Source organism: Mus caroli, unplaced genomic scaffold, assembly GCF_978045245.1.
Source record: "Mus caroli unplaced genomic scaffold, Mus_caroli_1 scaffold_17, whole genome shotgun sequence".
Lineage (NCBI taxonomy): Eukaryota > Metazoa > Chordata > Mammalia > Rodentia > Muridae > Mus > Mus caroli.
This window is the reverse complement of record NW_028227272.1, coordinates 70,053,121-70,070,544: the sequence shown is the minus strand read 5'-3', so window position 1 is coordinate 70,070,544 and position 17,424 is coordinate 70,053,121. Positions and strand designations below refer to the sequence as shown.

The 17,424-nt window shown below is 37.4% G+C and overlaps 1 protein-coding gene across 8 annotated transcripts in view; it reads right to left on the bottom strand.

The window, feature by feature from the left end:
* The window catches only part of Robo1 (roundabout guidance receptor 1), a 1,022,024-nt gene that overhangs the window by 90,807 nt on the left and 913,793 nt on the right, over positions 1-17,424 (bottom strand). For all 8 annotated transcript variants that reach the window (XM_029470376.2, XM_085832285.1, XM_085832284.1 and 5 more), the window contains one exon: positions 1,632-1,756. In XM_029470376.2, the coding sequence (XP_029326236.1) occupies positions 1,632-1,756 (125 nt within the window). The remainder of the gene's footprint in view (positions 1-1,631; positions 1,757-17,424) is intronic.

The window sequence follows — 17,424 nt, the reverse complement described above, 5'->3', positions numbered from 1 at the left end:
AAACTGAAAATGTCAACTCATTCTGATAAACTACAGGCAAGGATGCGATTTTGGCTCCATCACAAGCATTTCTTCCTGCTGTCTATCTCTACTGTTCTGGACCACTAACCCGTCACATAGCAGTGGTTTATCGTGTTCTCCTGTTAGGAGAGAAGAATGCATGGTGTGGAGGTTTGGAAGTCCAGGTAGAATTGAAGAGAAAGCAATTCCGTAGAAGTTTGTACTTCTCGTGTTGTTTTTTAGAAAACCAAGTATATAGACCTTTTTCTAACCGAGGAAACTGCTTTACTTTTACAGTTTTGGTGCTATTTAGCAAGAATCATTTTGTAAAGTGTTAGGCAAAACTCGGTGGAACAAGTTTTAATGACTCTATGCAAAACGATTTGCACTGTTGAGCCAAAGTAATTAAAAATTTTGAAAATTAATTCAGTTGAAGAGTCACACTAGTAAAAAGGACGTCTTGTGGATTACATATTTTGCTATAAAGATATTCTTGCATAATCCAATTTCAATTCTTCTTGTTCTATTAATCCTTGTCTTTTACTTGTTCTCAGCAAGCTTAATTTTGTGCAACCAAATGGAGTATCTTAGAACCCATCAAGATATTAGATTTCAAATGATAGCCTACATGCTATAATCAAACTGATGTTTGTCAACCAGAACTAAAGCAAGCAAGCAAACAAACAAACAAAAACATGGAAGTTGGTGGAACTGCCCTTGAAGGATCACAGAGTTCAGTCACTAAGCTATTTGCTTGCTCTTTATAAAAAAAAAAAAAAAAAAAAACTTTAGAAGGAGGACAATGGTATCCTTAACACTGAGTCAAGCAGCAATAAGACAGACCAAGAAATGACCATACTGAAAATGAATGGACTTAATTTTTACAAGTAAGGTACTTCACCTTATTTAAGAAGGAAAAAAAAATCACATGGATGAGATAAGAAGAGATTCTAAACTCTGCCCTTGCTTTACATATTACGCTGAAACCTGACAGCACGGGAGTTAATATTCTAGAGTACAGAATGTTTAGAAAACACGATCTATCTGCAGGTAATGAGTACACAGGATAGTTTTAAAGACTAGAGAGTATTGAACTCTAGGGGGCATGGCATTGATGCTAAAGGGGATTTTGCATCATTTGGAGCTTCAGAAGATATTATACATCCCTGAGCTTCTGGAGAACTTACATAGAATCAAACTAACCTCTGTTTCATTTCCAATATACTTAGATCTGTTCATGTGTGATTCTAGATAGTGGCATAACAGAAAAGGCAATTGAATTATATAGGAGAAAATAGACGAGGCTTTATTAGTGGGGACAGTTTCTAAGCGAAAGGGACATGTATATTGCAAAGTGGTGGCTTATACACACCACTTTGTGTGTTAAAGTATTACTTTGAGTATTAAAATACTTTTGAGTATTAAAATAAGGCATTGACCATGGCTCTGAGAATTCAAACGGGGACCCCTTCCTCTTTTCCTCTTCATTCTAAATATTTCTGGGGTTTTTGACTAATTCATTTCTTGCTCATGTGATTGGTGTCTCATTTCATGATACTTGGATTTTTCTTTGCATATTACTAATACCTGTATCTTCTGTTTAAAAAAAAAAAGGTAGAAAATAGTTATACCTGACTCCCCTCTCTCCTCCAAAAGATAGCTGGTTGAGGATTTCCAGTTGCTTCGCACTGAAAAGTCACTGTTCTTCCCAAGGCAACCACCTGGTCCCGAGGCTTTACAACAAAATGTGGCGGCTCTAGAGAAAGGAAACACAGGGAATACGATCATGGCACCACAGTCCCTACATGGTCCTGCCTGCATTTCCTACACCACAGTCTAATCACTGACCACTTCCCACCCTCCCTTTAAAGTAAAATTGCTAAACGCATATTTATCGAATGAGATAGAGTTGTATAGTGAAGAGTTTATTACTTGACCTAGAATCCTCACATTTAGAAGAATTCTTGAGCTACAAGCTGACCCTTCCCATTCAATTCATACCCGAAAATTATTGTATGAATAAATATTATCTTTTCTCACTGAGAGCTGCTTCAAGGTGAATGATGTCTAATCACGCATATGCAAGATCTCTAGATCCAGGCAGGGCCTGAAATTGCTTTAATTTACCTCGAAAGCCCCTGAAATGCTACCATGCAAATTAGAGCCATTTAAAATCTTCAGTCCAATTATTTGAATAGAAATGGATTGAAAGCAATAGTGGAGTGACGTGCCCCCTTCATTTACATGGGCAAGGGCATGTTCAAACAGAATATATATGGAAATGAGGGCAGGTTCAGAACATCTGCTCATCCTGACATCATAAATACTGCCAGCTTTGTCCAAACTGTTTGATTTAGACAGACGTGAATGGCTACTTCATCCACCAGTCAATAGCGTGTCAGAAAACTGCATCAGTTACGTTGAGGGCAATGGCAGCTGAAAGGTATGTACGCTGACAGAGCAGGCCTGGGTCGGGAGTTGGAGCCTGCATTTGGACTGGGCATTGCACAGGAGAAAAAAAACAATCAAACAATATGTACTGAGTATGGCCTTTTACTTAATGTGCAGACTCCCCAAATCCACTTCCTACCAGCTGTCTGAAAAAACTAATCATTCCCTCTTGTCTCAGCACATGCCTGACTTCTAACTCCTTATACAGGGCTGGGGTCCTCTAACCCACTCTTCATGGCCAGTACCCTCTTGGCCTTCGTTCCCTTGAAAGTATTTTCAGATGCTTTTGTTAGTCACTTAAGGTTACTCCCTAGAACAAATCTGAATTGAAACTCAGATGCCACCTAAGAATGTCACCAGACTGCCTACGAGAGGAAGGGTTTTTACTTTCTCAGAGCTTCCTTAGTAGCATATATGAATTATACAAATAATGGGGTCTACTCTGACACTTTCATACATGTGTGTGACGTGTTTGATCGTGTGTAATTCCACGACTCATTTCTCTCTGATTCCCTTCCCAATCTTGGTGACCACCCCTGCATTTATGACTTTGTTTTCTTATTTGTTTGTTTATGTATTTGTGAAAATAATCTTATATTTTCACATCAATTGTATCTGATATACATATGTGTGTGCATATATATGTTATATTACAAAAGTATATCATAAAAGCATATTAAAACCTATTTAATAGGTGCATCATACTATACATATATAGAATCATAACTATATCAATATAAACATTCTTTAAAAAAGAAAATATAATGTCATTTGTCCACAGTTAATATTGTAATAAAAACTGAAGAAAGTAGTTAGGTCTCTTAACTTCTAGATAAATGTACTTTCTTCTAGGCTTTTTTCTTTTTTTAAATGAAGGTTAGTAGACAATCTAACAGTTAACTAGAAAATAATAGGATACTTGAAAAATAAGGCCAAATGTTTTCAAAGGTTCTCTAACTTACAGAAGATAAAATATAAAGCTGGGAGACACAGTTGGAGTTCAATTTGGTCAAAATGAAGTTCTAGCTTATAATTTTTTTTTTTTTTGGTAGAAAACCTGTGATTGTGACCCAGTGGTTTACTCATGAATTTAGCTAACGCTGTCATTACCTAGGTATAATGATAAGCATGTTCCTGGTTGCCTGGGGAAGTTCCCTCCTGGACCAAGTCAAAGAGGAGCGTTTTCCTCCGTAGAATAACTAATGTTATTAGACTTAGAAACTCAGAGCTGACTGGATAATAAACGAAACCTAGACTAGAGTTTGGTTTCTTTCAATGAAAGAAAACCAAATGATTAATTAGATGCGTGGGAGCAGATGACTTTCCAATACGAAGGGAATCCAAGTAGAAAAATATAAATGTTCAAACCACTCAGTCAAGCGAAGCCTTGGGGTGGTCTCCATCCCAAATCTCAGGAGCTCGCCTAGGAATCTGTGCCAGAGACTGTTTCTTTTATAAAATGCCAGCTCTCCTCAAACCTCAAAGACTTATTTGGGAAAAAGGAATACAAACCCTTATGCTAACTACATTTATCCTGAAGCAATCCTTCCACACAGGATATTTGCTTGGAAATGATTTAGTATATTCTGTAGGCACAGGCTTTAGCCAACATCAACAGTGACATCAGCCACAAGAGACTTCTTAGAACCAAAGTCTACAAATCCTCCTCCGACTGGTGTAGTGGCATCAGCCTCTAGTACCAGCTACCCAGAAGGTCTACAAAGAGAATTGCTGGTATCTAAGAGTTTGAAGCCAGAAATATCATGCTTTAAAAAATAAACCCAGGGGAAAAAATCCTTTCTCTATGTCTGTCAGGTATCAGATATAGTTTTATCTCTAAGGGAAAAAAGACCAAATAAATTTCTATTAATATATATTTATTTTGACTGAAGAGATTCAGCACATACGCAGATCTGATGGTTTATGACTATATATTGTAATGGTTTTTGAATTCTAAGTTACTTAAGTTAGCTGTGTTCAAAAGACATAATGATATAACCAATAGAGTAATATAGTAGGTACTGTAAATATGAAAAAAAAATGGACAAAGAATAAAAAGAACAACTGCCAATAATTCTACCATGGAAACAAGGTAATATTTTTTAACAAGATACTACTAAAACATCATTTTAATAATTATTCAGTAACTAATGTATTATCATATGTAACATAATTAATCAATCTCTATTGTTTCCCATTTTGATTTTTTCTTTCTTCTCAATAATAGCTCTGTAGATTCAGCACCTAACGTACTCCATTATTGAAAAGCCCATCCTACACGTGTGAATATGAAAGAATAATAACCACGATCCTTAAACAACAGTGAGAGAGATTTAAGGTGAAAATCTTTTGGCATCTAGCCTATCTTTTGGCATCACAATTTCTCTCAACGTGGCATTCTGTCAACACCAAGGAATGAATGGATCTTCTAAACTAAGTGCAAAGGACTTCATTTAAAAAAAAAGCAAATTTTATATAATCCATTTGGCTAATTCCTATATGAAATAAAATGAACCTTATAGAAAACCAATGGAGATGAGCAGTAAGTAGCTCCAAGGCCAAGGTAAGTCAGGAGCTGAACTTTAAGGAATACTGAATTATAATTATAAAACAATGCACTTGAAACAAAGAAAACTGAACTGTTCTCCTGGCATGTGTTCTGTTCCTTTAATGCTATAGAGGCATAAAATAAAATTGTCCTTCATTTACCAAGATACAATGCTAAGACTTATCTAGTATTTCAGGAAGGAAATAACTCAAGGGCTCAGATCACACATGACTTAATAAGACAGAAAGTTAGCAAACCCATTACCTTTAACTCTTTGTCACAGTTACCCATACTTCCTGCAGATTTATTCTGTGCAGTCTGTCTTTGTGGCCAAGGACAAGTGAAACATGGATGCTGATTGGTTGAAGGACATGGAAGGGTATGGATGGGAAGGGGAGGAGAAGTTCCACTCACAGTGACACGGTGATTAGGAGATGGCCAAGAAAATGTCAACTTACCAGACCCAACTAAAACAAAACAAAAAAGAAAACATGGAATAAATAAAAATAAGGAAATGAGCGAGCAAAATGAAACAGACAAAGTAGTAAGATTTGACTTAAACCGTGATTCTGCTTTCACATCCACTAAAGAACACACTCGTATTTAGACACGCTGATCACACTCTCCATGGATGAATATTTGTTAGCACTTCGAGCACAGTCATGAGTAACTTAGGAAAATAGAAATGAGTCTTGAAATCGATACTATGGAAAACGGTAGATCGATGTGCAGACAGTAATAATATTGTAAAGCGTCTTTCCAGAATTTTCTGCTTTGCTATCAGGTAACAGTTACTTTTTAAGGAATGGAGTTTCAAAGCAGTATAAATATTAGCTGCTAATTCTACACAAAAATGAAACATACACAATTCTAAGATAAAGAATGTGAAATCCCAGGCAGGCCCACTGATAGGTTGATTTTTATAAGTCTCACACCGGCAATGGTATTCCACTCAACCCAAGCTACTCACACTCAACTGTATGTACAGATGAGCCCCATACTGATGGATAATGATGCTAAAGATCAGGGTGGGCTCTGAGAATCTGCCTTTCTGCTGAGCACCAAACGAGTCATACTATTCCATGACCATGAATTTAGATGGAAGACCTCAATAATGAGCTTAGATGTGTGCATATATATATATATATGTATATAATGAAAACAGGAAAAACAAAATATTTAAAAGTCAAATTCACAGTATTCATTTTCAGGCTGAAACATAATGTTAATACAGTAATATTTCCTTAAAATTATACAAAGCAAAGAGTCTGTTTCTTTATTTCAGAAGTAAAGGTCACTGCTATCAAACGCAGAAGATCTTCATGCACCAGAGTGGGAACCTACAATCCACTTCATATAAATTAAAAGTTCCCACACCAAAATTTATTTAACTTGGTACATGTTCCTGTAGTTTACATCCAAGTCAAGGACTCTGGCTTTGAGGCAGTTCAGTCAGAAAATAGAAAAAAAAAAGTTCTCTTGTACATTTCTCCCACATATGCAGTATTTTAAAGTGAGTCAAGTATTTAATATGTGTAAAATTTTATTTTTGATTTTAGTGAAATAATAGGCATTATTTAGAGGAGTTTAAAAATTGTAGAAGAAAAGCAGGTGAAAAAGCCGTTTTTACATTTCTTAATATCTTAAAGCGATTGACTTATACAGCAGGAGGATACCCAGGAGCTACACAAGGGATCTGAGTGTCAGGCAAATACTATTTGAATCAACAAAAGTTGTAGAACTGTTTCAAAGACTAACATCTGGAAGCAAACTTACCAGATTAACACAGTTAGGTTAGGAGATTAGACAAATGATTCACATAGGTTCTTCAATATTTCTCATTTTTAAAAAAAAACTCTTTATATTTCAAAAATGGAAGAAAAGCAATACAGTCACTGGGAGCTGCTCCTTTAAGATTTAAAGTGGCCTTTCTTCCTTAAAGTTTTATCAACAATCCACAGGACCAAAATGAATCACATGCCAGAACTTCAGGCTAAAAAGTTTTGCATATTGTACCAATGACAAACAATAATTCTTACAGTCTATTAAAGACCTGAAATATTATCTAAGAACATCTCTCATCATCAACACTAAAAGGGTCAGAAATCCTTGAGAAAACTAGATCTGAACAACGGAAGACTTTCAAGCTTTTAATAACCATGGTATCAGGAACTGATCCCAAATACCTTAATAAAAACCCCGTCACAGTTCATAGCACCTTTTATTTGTTCCAGTGTCAACCAATAAATAAGTGAACAAACAAACTTGGCAAATCCTACATACTCCTCTACTAGTATTTTTTTCCAAAGGAAATCATTATTCTTTCATTTCTCTTCTAAAATATTAGTTATACAAATTTCTTTAAATTCTTCAATACATTTCATCTTTCTCTACTTTCCCCTTGACAGTCAAGCCAGTTTTGTTTTGTTTTCTTATTCACAGAGCATAGATCTGTCTATAAAATGGGTCTCAGCTCTATTTTTTTATATATATATGCATGTCAAAAGAAATCTCCAGACAGCAGAGTGACTTGTAACCTGCCACTGAGAATCCCATGAAGCGCACCACACACAGGGGGCTTCACTCTTGCCTAACTCTTCTTGATGCCTCCCAATCTAAAGACTTACAACACCTCTCCATCTTTGCTTCCTCCCCGGTAGCAACATCATTTCTGTGGCACAAAGACAAAATCATGGATCAAATTGAAGACCAGAGTTAGATCCATGAACCTATGGACATCTGACTTTCAATAAGGAAGCCAGACTTACCTTGAAAACAAAAGACAACATCTTCTACAAATGGTGTTAGTCGAACTGCATGTATGCAATATAGAAGAATACGAAGAGATCTGTACTTAGCACCCTGCACTAAAAAAAACCCAAACAACCAAACTGAAATTCAACTTAAACGGGATCAGCGTCTTGAATATAAAACCAGATACAGTGAACCTGATAGAAGAGAAAGTAGACAACACCCTTCAACTCATTGGCACGGGAAAAGGAGTTCAGAACAGAACACTGTTAGCACAGGCACTAAGACCAACAATTAATGAAGAAGGAAGGCACTACAAACTTGAGGAGCTTCTGCCTGGCAAAGGATACCATCATTTGGACCACAGAATGAACAACCCAAGCAAAGCACAGGGAAGCAGCAATTGCCAGTAAGGGCCAGTGAACTACATATTGATTGCAGACTTCGATGCCTTTAGGGATCTTAAAAAGTACGTTGTTCCTACTTGCCCATGGCAGTTTCAACAAAACACTACAGACAGCAGAAAATAGAGACTTTGAATCTTACACCATTTGCTATGCTGTGATTTCTAAGTGGCTATTCAGAGGCATAGAGCGGAACAGCTGGATAGACCACCCTGCCCAGTGGTTTCTCCATAGATTACATCTACACATTGGTAAAGTCTGCTTTAAAAGATGTTTAAAAATATTCTTTATAGTGATTAAAGATATATCAGCCTGTGTGTGAAACATGTATGAGGTCTTGAATTTAAGCAGCAGTTGGAAAATACAAATATTCTGCCCTAGTAATATCATTTTCTTCTTTTTTTTTTTTAGAAATTTTTTAGGTATTTATTTCATTTACATTTCCAATGCTATCCCAAAAGTCCCCCACACGCTCCCCCACCCACTCCCCCAACCACCCACTCCCCCTTCTTGGCCCTGGCGTTCCCCTGTACTGAGGCATATAAAGTTTGCTCGACCAATGGGCCTCTCTTTCCACTGATGGCCGACTAGGCCATCTTCTGATACACATGCAGCTAGAGACACGAGCTCTGGGGGGTAACTGGTTAGTTCATAATGTTGTTCCACCTATAGGGTTGCAGATCCCTTTAGCTCCCTGGTTACTTTCTCTAGCTCCTCCATTGGGGGCCCTGTGATCCATCCAATAGCTGACTGTTAGCATCCACTCCTGTGTTTGCTAGGCCCCGGCATAGTCTCACAAGAGACAGCTATCTGGGTCATTTCAGCAAAATCTAGCTAGTGTATGCAATGGTGTCAGCGTTTCGTAGCTGATTATGGGATGGATCCTCGGATATGGCAGTCTCTAGATGGTCCATCCTTTCATCTCAGCTCCAAACTTTTTGTCTCTGTAACTCCTTGCATGGGTGTTTTGTTCCCAATTCTAAGAAGGGGCAAAGTGTCCACACTTTGGTCTTTGTTCTTCTTGAGTTTCATGTGTTTAGAAAATTGTATCTTATATCATGGGTATTCTAAGTTTCTGGGTTCTTTTGTGTAATATTATTTTCAATTGATGAAGAACTTTACATAAATAGTTCTTAATGTTAAATTTAAATTTAAAAGATATCAAAAAATTAGAGAAGGTAAAATATTTATGTATTGCAGTATGATTAGACTTTGTATTTTACATTAATATCTCATTACTTGAAGTCCTATGGCAAATATATTTTAGTGTATCCTTACAAGTGACATATGAATGATTGGGTATTTCTCTGGTAACCATAAAATACACAGTTAGCATAGGTTCTGTCTCTAGCAGTGAATGGGGCAGAGAGGTGAGAATGAAGAAGACTGGAATAGTAATTGGGAATAATTCATGTATTTGAGACTCCTGGTCTATGCCATTAGAAGGTTTTATATTAAAGCAAGCTTCCATCCTGAAGGTCCCATGTTAGGACTAAAGAGAACAGCAGCTTTCTTCATGTGGATACAAGAGAGATCATCTGCGCCAAATTCTTATCATTAATAGGACTGTTTTCATTATGAGCAGCTAATTTCTAATGGATCTTTACATTCCTGGGATTTATTTTCATACTCTTCTACAGCGAAGAGCAGGGCTCAGTTAACAAGTCTGACAGATGAGATTTTTTTTTTCTTTTCTTTTAAACCTCATTGTGGAAGAAAAATGAATGGGCTGCAAAGTCACTGAGCTTTAAGGAAGAAGCATATTTTGGGCCACACAGCAGAAAACTGACTTTCAAGTAATGAAGGTATCTCCATTTGAACTAAGGAAGCCCATTCACTGGTGTGTGAGACTTTCGGGCATAAATACACATGAATGATAATATCACTAACAATCAGAAGCCCTTCAGGTACTTTAATACCCGGTATTATTTCTTTTTTGGGGGGAAAGGTTTGAGTTTAACATAAAAGCCTGTCATTATGTCTTTTAACTTTGCAGACATAAAAATAGAGAGAATAAAGGGGATATTTTAGAATGTACTTAATGGATACATAAAACACTGTGAACTTTTTGCCTCTGATCAAATACCTCCTGTCATTCTGCAGAACAATGGCTCGGGAGGCAATTTTGGTTGTCAGGACTGAAGTGGGAGAGAGGGGATGAGGCAGAGCTCCCTGTCTTCGGTGAGCAGCAGCCACAGATGCTGAGGATTCCACCACAGCATCCAGGACAGCCATCACAACAAGGAATGATGGGTCGCAAGACGCCAGTCGTGCCAGACAGAACCGAGAAACCTTGCTGTCAGTTCTTTGTTTCATTTAAATCTTCTCTGAGGATGGTCTAACAAACCACGCACCCTGACCTTTGAGCAATGTCTGACACGTCTTAGGTAATGGTTGAAAGCTTGTATTCTTCTTCTCTTCCTTCCAAAATCACCCACTTTCCTTTAGAGCAATCATTTTTTTTAATGCTGCCCATTGTGTATCTGTGCATTAAAGAATTCATGATTCAAATGCCTATGCCCTGTCACCCACGATGACAGCCTGCGTGCCGCAAAACAGAAGTTCTCAGGATCATAGTTCGAAGTATAAAAACGCTGGTGTCATGGTTTTGAAGCTGGAAGCCTAGATCTTTCTATTCCTCTTCCTTGAAGGTAAAGACTCCTTTACTGATTCCGCTTCTCAGTATCCCTGAGTCCATCAATTTACTTACTACTATTTAAAGAGAATGAAAGTCATTTTGAGCAGTTTTTCATTCACAAATAATACGTGATAATCACGCTTCCCTCTCCTTACTTTCTGTTATCCCCTCCCCTCCCTTCCTGATGCTCTCCTTCCCAATTACACATGTTCCCCCCATAATACTTTTCCTCTCAATGAGATCCCCTACCCTCAGTCACCGGAAGTCTCACATGGGAGATCACTCCTGCTACGGATTCCTAACTGCAATGGCCACATCAGCTACAGTAAACACACCATTTATAGTATACATCCCAACTTCGGGTTCTTACAGTCTCTTCCCAATTACATGTCCCCCCCTCAATGATATCTTTCTTCTCAATTAGATACCCCACCTCACCCCCTGAACGTCTTGCACAGTTGATCACTCTTGCTTCAGGTCATTATCTGCAATGTTTATATCATGTACAAAACCCACCTTGGCAGAGTTCTCTTCTCCATCTCCTGGCACTTATAATATTTCTATCCCCTTTCTCACGATGTCCTCTAGGCCTGAGAGTGTGTAATAGAAATATTCCATTCATAGCTAAGCACTCAAAAGTCCCTTATTTGCAGTCCTGTAACTCCTACAGGAGTTAGGAATCCCTTTGTTTGACCATAGCCCATTGCTAAATGAGACCTCTCTGACCTAGGCTGAGAGTTGAAACAGTCTGCATGTATAAACATACATATTTTGAAGGGAGTTTACATACATTTAGCAAATATCAGTTAAGATTCCTGCATAGGGCCCAATTGACACTACATTCAACTACCAAACTGCTCACCTGAGCTAATATCTTACTTTTTTCCTAATCTAATATCCAATAAAGCCATATTGATTAAAACCAACCAACACACACAAGATGCATCCATTAGTACGTTTTGGCATTAAAAGTCCTTCAATATAGTCTTAAGTCTCTCAAATTGAGAGCTACCTGCTTAGTGTGCCTTAGCTGTGTGACACTTGGGTGTTTTTTTACATCACTTGGACCCTGACCTTTTGAATATGACATAGACCACAGTACATCTTATCCCCAAGCTTTTGTCAAGTGGCAAGTGTTTCCCAAGTTACAAATCCCCATTAGAGATAAACTGCAACACCTCTCAAATCCAGGGGAAAACACTTTTCCTGTGAATGTGTGAACCCACTTTTCATAGTCCTTGGTTTCACGAGTGTGGATCTGTATCACCTCCCTCAGCTGTTGGCCTATCTGCTTACCCTTCGAAAGTCTCAGCACTTTTTGTAGGCTATGTAACGTGTTGAGAAATGTCCAATGTATGATGATGCCTCTCTTTAGGCAGCATATTTCTGGGAAGTCCTGGAATAGGATGGCTGATGATAACCTTAAACAACTGACAGTAAACCACTTTGGATGGAGGCAATCCCCACAAAAAATCAGGTATGTGATCGTTAAAACTGTGTAGATTTTTAATAATAAAGAGCCATCAGTGTAAGCTGTGTGCTCTGGTCATACAATGGAAACTTTCCCAGCAGCTACAGAAAGAGCTCAATCTTTGTGCCACGGGAGGGTGTGGAAGACTCAGTCACCTGGTAAAGTTTATCCCTCAGGTAAAAGCAGGCTTGGAATTCAGGTGTCTCCCTCACTCAAAAGTATGGGGAGAATATGTGATTTATAATATATATATATATATACATATATATATATATCTTTATATATCTTTATATATCTTTATATATCTTTATATATCTTTATCCCAAGCAAAATGTCACAAAAGATAACTTCATCTCAAAAACAGGATAGGACAGAGCATTGAAAACAAACACACCTCTAAGGTATGCAGTCAAAAGGCCAAATCTTTATCATCCCAGTCTGCAATTTAATATAAAGGAATATCAGGCCTCTGTTCCCTCATTTTTATGCTAGTTTCTAAGTGAATGATTTTAAAAGTGTGCAACCATGGCTAACCTTCAGTTTCCTGAGGCCCAGCATAGAATTGTGTTACTTAAACATTTATTCCCTAGGAATATAACTCAAACCAACATTAGGCAGTAACTTCATCTGTAAGAGTGAAAAGGCAGATCTTGTCTATTCGCTAATGACTTAAAAGGCACTGTTTGAAATAACTGCTCTGCCATCTGCGAGGCTGACTTTCTAAGACATCTTTGTATATCGGTCCATCTATCAGGTTTAATTGTGCAGCGCTCCAAAGTCTCCAGCAATAGCATCGACCACACAAAATGAATGTCCCTAAGCTAATTTTAATAACCATTTATGGATTTCCATGCCCTTATAAATCTGTTACAAAGCAATTACTCAGAGTCATTTTGTCTTAAACTCGTTTGAGCAAGTTTTGCAGGTGTGTTTGTGCTGGCTCACTGGATATCGAATCCTAAGAAATTCGAAAATCAAATGAATGTGCTCATGCCATAGTAATCTTTTTTTTGTTTGTTTGTTTGCTTTGCAAAGTTTAGGTAAAGTATTTTGAAGTGCTAATTTAAAATATATCCAGAACATTTTTAAAAATGAAAAGTTTAAAATTACTCCACAGTTTGAAGTTGCTGGCATTAAAAAAAAAAAATGAACGGACCCTAGATTCCACAAAGTCATATGGAACTCTTTTAACCATGACATGTTGTTTGGAATGTTCTGAAAGGTCTCTTTAGACCCAGAAATAGTGAGTACTCGTTACCCTTAATTAGCACTGTGTATATCTGTCAAAATAGCTGAAATAATAACAAACGGATAATAAAGTTAGTATATATATATACACACACACACATATGTATGTGCATGGGTAAAAATATATAATATATAATATTAATATATAATGCATGGATTAAAAATCAAAATTTCAATTATTTAGTATAGTTATTTTATCCAAGGTTCCTGGTAAAGAAAAATGTCCTTAGTACACTCAACAATTATCAATTATTCTCTTTGTGAAAATTCTATTACACAGCGAGTAATGAAAATTCACTTAATTTATGTCTAAAATATTCTGGATAAAATTTACTAAGCAAATTTGAATTGGAGAATTAAAATTAATTATACCAAATAATACACAATCTCACTCAATGACTCCAAGCCTAAAAATTCTATGAGATTGTTTGCAAGAAACCTAACTTTTGAGTGTGAGTGCTCTGCCAATGACTAGAAAGAAAAGGTCATTTATTTCTGCCAGTCTCATTCTCAGACTCAATTATGCACATTTTATAGATCCGCATGGCCCATGATATATGTTCATGGTGACAACACTATTTGGGAATGTGGATTACTAGAAACAGTCAGTCATCCATCCAACTGGGGCTGTAGAATACCTTCTCCATGCTTATGCAGATGGGTGTTTCCCATGTGAGACTCAGAACACAATGGAAGGGCCAGGCTGAGCTCTTCACAGGCTGAATGATAACTTGTCTCAGGACCCTCTCTTGTATGCATTATTTCGTCCTTCTGACTGCTCTACTTATTTCTTCAATTATTTGATGGCACATACATTAAGAGTGTTTCAAATTAGTGGTACTAAGGTTACTGGGTTAGTTTTGAAGTCTTTCATTTAAATAACAAACATCCATCCCACACCTTTACTGGCGAATTAAAGAAATCTAAGAGAACGTTACGTTTTTCAGCCATCATTCAGGTAGAACAGCTATTTTCTTTAAGGTTCAAGAACATAAGAAGCTCAATGGGAGGAGAGGCACTTGATCCTGTGAAGGCTCGATGTCCCAGTATAGGGGAATGCCAGGACTGGGAATGGGAGTGGGTGGGTTGGGGAGCAGGGGGAGGGGGAAGGGGATAGGAGATTTTCAGAGGGGAAACTAGGAAAGGGGATAACATTTGAAATGTAAATAAAGAAAATAACTAATTAAAAAAAAAAAGAACACAAGGAGCTCTTCACCCTTCTTGGAAGAAATAAATTAAAAAGAAAATCAGCTTTATATTCTAAAGTGCTGCTGTGTCTCTATCTCATGAACTAGTGATAGAAAAAAATTTACAAAAGAGGTGGGTAGGTAAATAAAGGAATAGCAGAATTGGTCTTAGGCATCCTGTTAACCCCACTGTGTCAGAACAGTGAGGCGAGGGCGTTAGTCTCCTAAACCTTTCTCCTCTTCAACTGTACCGAGACGCCATTCAACGTTGGATGATGGTGTTTTCCTTTTGGTTTCCTCACACAGGACTCATTGGCCAAATAGATTTTGTGCAAGGTGCTGTCACATGTTGCCTTTTGAGTGTTTCCTATTTTATAACACAAACCCTCTCTAGATTGTCCTTGCATTAAAAAGTCATAACCTTTAAATACAAGATAAGAAAAGGCCAGGTGAATGCATAGCAACACACAGGTGATATTTAGGATAAGGCTCCTGGATTCATCATCTTTAAGAGTAGCAACACATGCAGGGGATGCTGCTTTTGTTGAGGTGGTGATGTGTGTGTGTGTGTGTTCCCTTTGACATCTTAATACAATGTTTATTGTAGCAAGCTTATTTTCCAGGACTTCTGTGAATTGTTGCAATATACATTATGTTTCTAAAAACCATCATCTCCTAAAGCAGTTGACTCTCTCTTGTTTCAGTCTAGCAAAAGTGTTCCATATTTATCAAAATTCATCCAGCCAACAGGTAAAGCTTTGCAGGTAAAGACCACAGTATGCTGATGAACTCAGTGCTCTTACCCAGGATCCTGGATTCTAATGAACCTAACTTGAACCTGCAAAAGGCCCCTTGATGCTGTTAGTTTTGGCTTTGGCTCAAATAACCACATTAAGGGCCAGACACAATGCACTATTATGTTGCCAGCCTTTGTGAAATCAGCAATTTAAGGGAACTGTTCCAACAAATGATTTAAATGAAGTCCACATCAAAGCAAGGAAACTCCAAACAGAAGGTCTTGCTTTTAGGTTTTTTTTTCCTCATTACTTTTTTATACCTAGATATTATATGAGTTCTAAAACGAGCACGTGACCCCCTTACGCAAAGATCTGCGGTGTCGCTAAGGCTCAGGAAACTCTGTGATGCAAACCTCACGTTTATCAGTTAGGTCTTTCTTTTTCCAGAATTTGTTTTTTGAAAGAAAGTTTAAAAGTTTATAACTTACTTCTGTCAGTAAAATCTACAGTTCTTATACTTATGTGGCTTCTTACGTACTGACTGATCTATTGACCTGATTTTTCACTGTAATTCTGAATTCTGAAATGACCACCTAGCACTCTCAAAGGGCCACATGTACCCACGACATGATAGAAAACCCATATTATCTTATTGTCAAAAGGGTAACTTTTATACTAGAAAATTATTAAGTACAGGGATGCTCATCTCTTCTAATGGAATATACGGCTTGATCCAGATTTTAAGGCTAAGTTCTATGTCAATTATTGCCAGGGATTATCCACCCAAGCAGTGATCAATATATTATGGCATTGGTTTCAAGAGCCCTGTGGACATCAAAATCTAAAGGCATTGAAATTCTTATAAAATGGTTTCATGTTTGCATACAACAAAGATACATTCCCCTATATTGGAATTCTTCTACATCACATATTATATGCATTACAGTATAAATAGTTACAGTACACTTTTAAATACTGCTGGCAATAATAATTGTCTGAACACATCCAGCCCAGACAATGACTCCTTGCAATCCTGCAGATGTTGTGAATACCTCTTTCTTTTCAGCTCACTCGGTTGTACTTGTATTATAAGTAGATTGAATCTTTGAAATAAAAATGAAAGAATCCAGCATTATTCCTTCTCTCTAGAAAGTCAGCAGCACTGAGCATCCCAGGAATCCCAACCAATATGTAAAATAGAACCACGGTATTCATAAATTCATCTAATTAAAACAAATTGATTGTTTAAGCCTCAAGCTTTGATGTATAAGTTTTATTGATGGGTACTTCCGGTTTCCATGACTATATAAGAACGATTTTGTAGTTGCACATATGACTCATGTTATCTTTCATACAACTACTGATAAACAGCCAAGGACACTAAAGATGGGTAAAGTTGAAGACATGTCACTTACTTTCCAGAACCTGTTGAATATTTTATGTTCACTGGCTGCTTCCACTCTCCAAATATCCTTTGGGAGAAACACCGCACCCCCATTTTACTGATGAGCAATACAAGACTCGGAAATGTCATAACTCATTTAGTCAGCTTTCAGCACAAGTTACAGTGTTCCAAAAGATGGTACGGTTAATTTCCCCTGCACGCTTTTCTCTGCAGAAGCAAAGAATAAGGCTCTCAAAACAGTCTACTTAATACTCAGTAAGGACTAATGATCAATGAGCCGGCAATAATTTTTCTTGAAGAACTATGTTAGATGATAACCATCCTCTCTATTAATGATCTACCAAAGTCTTAAATCTCGATACATATTGGATGGAAATTACAACTAACCTGACAAACCTTAAGGGTTTGTTATTGTTGTTGCTGTGCTGTTTTGTTGGGTGGGGGTGGGGGAAGAGGATGAGAGCGAGAACCATGAAACCTGCCCTTGACTCAGGACTTCCTCATCCAGCTCTACTCTGGTGGGAACTTCAATGAGAACTATGTTAAGTTATTTTATTTAGTTTTCAACAGATGAGAACACTACC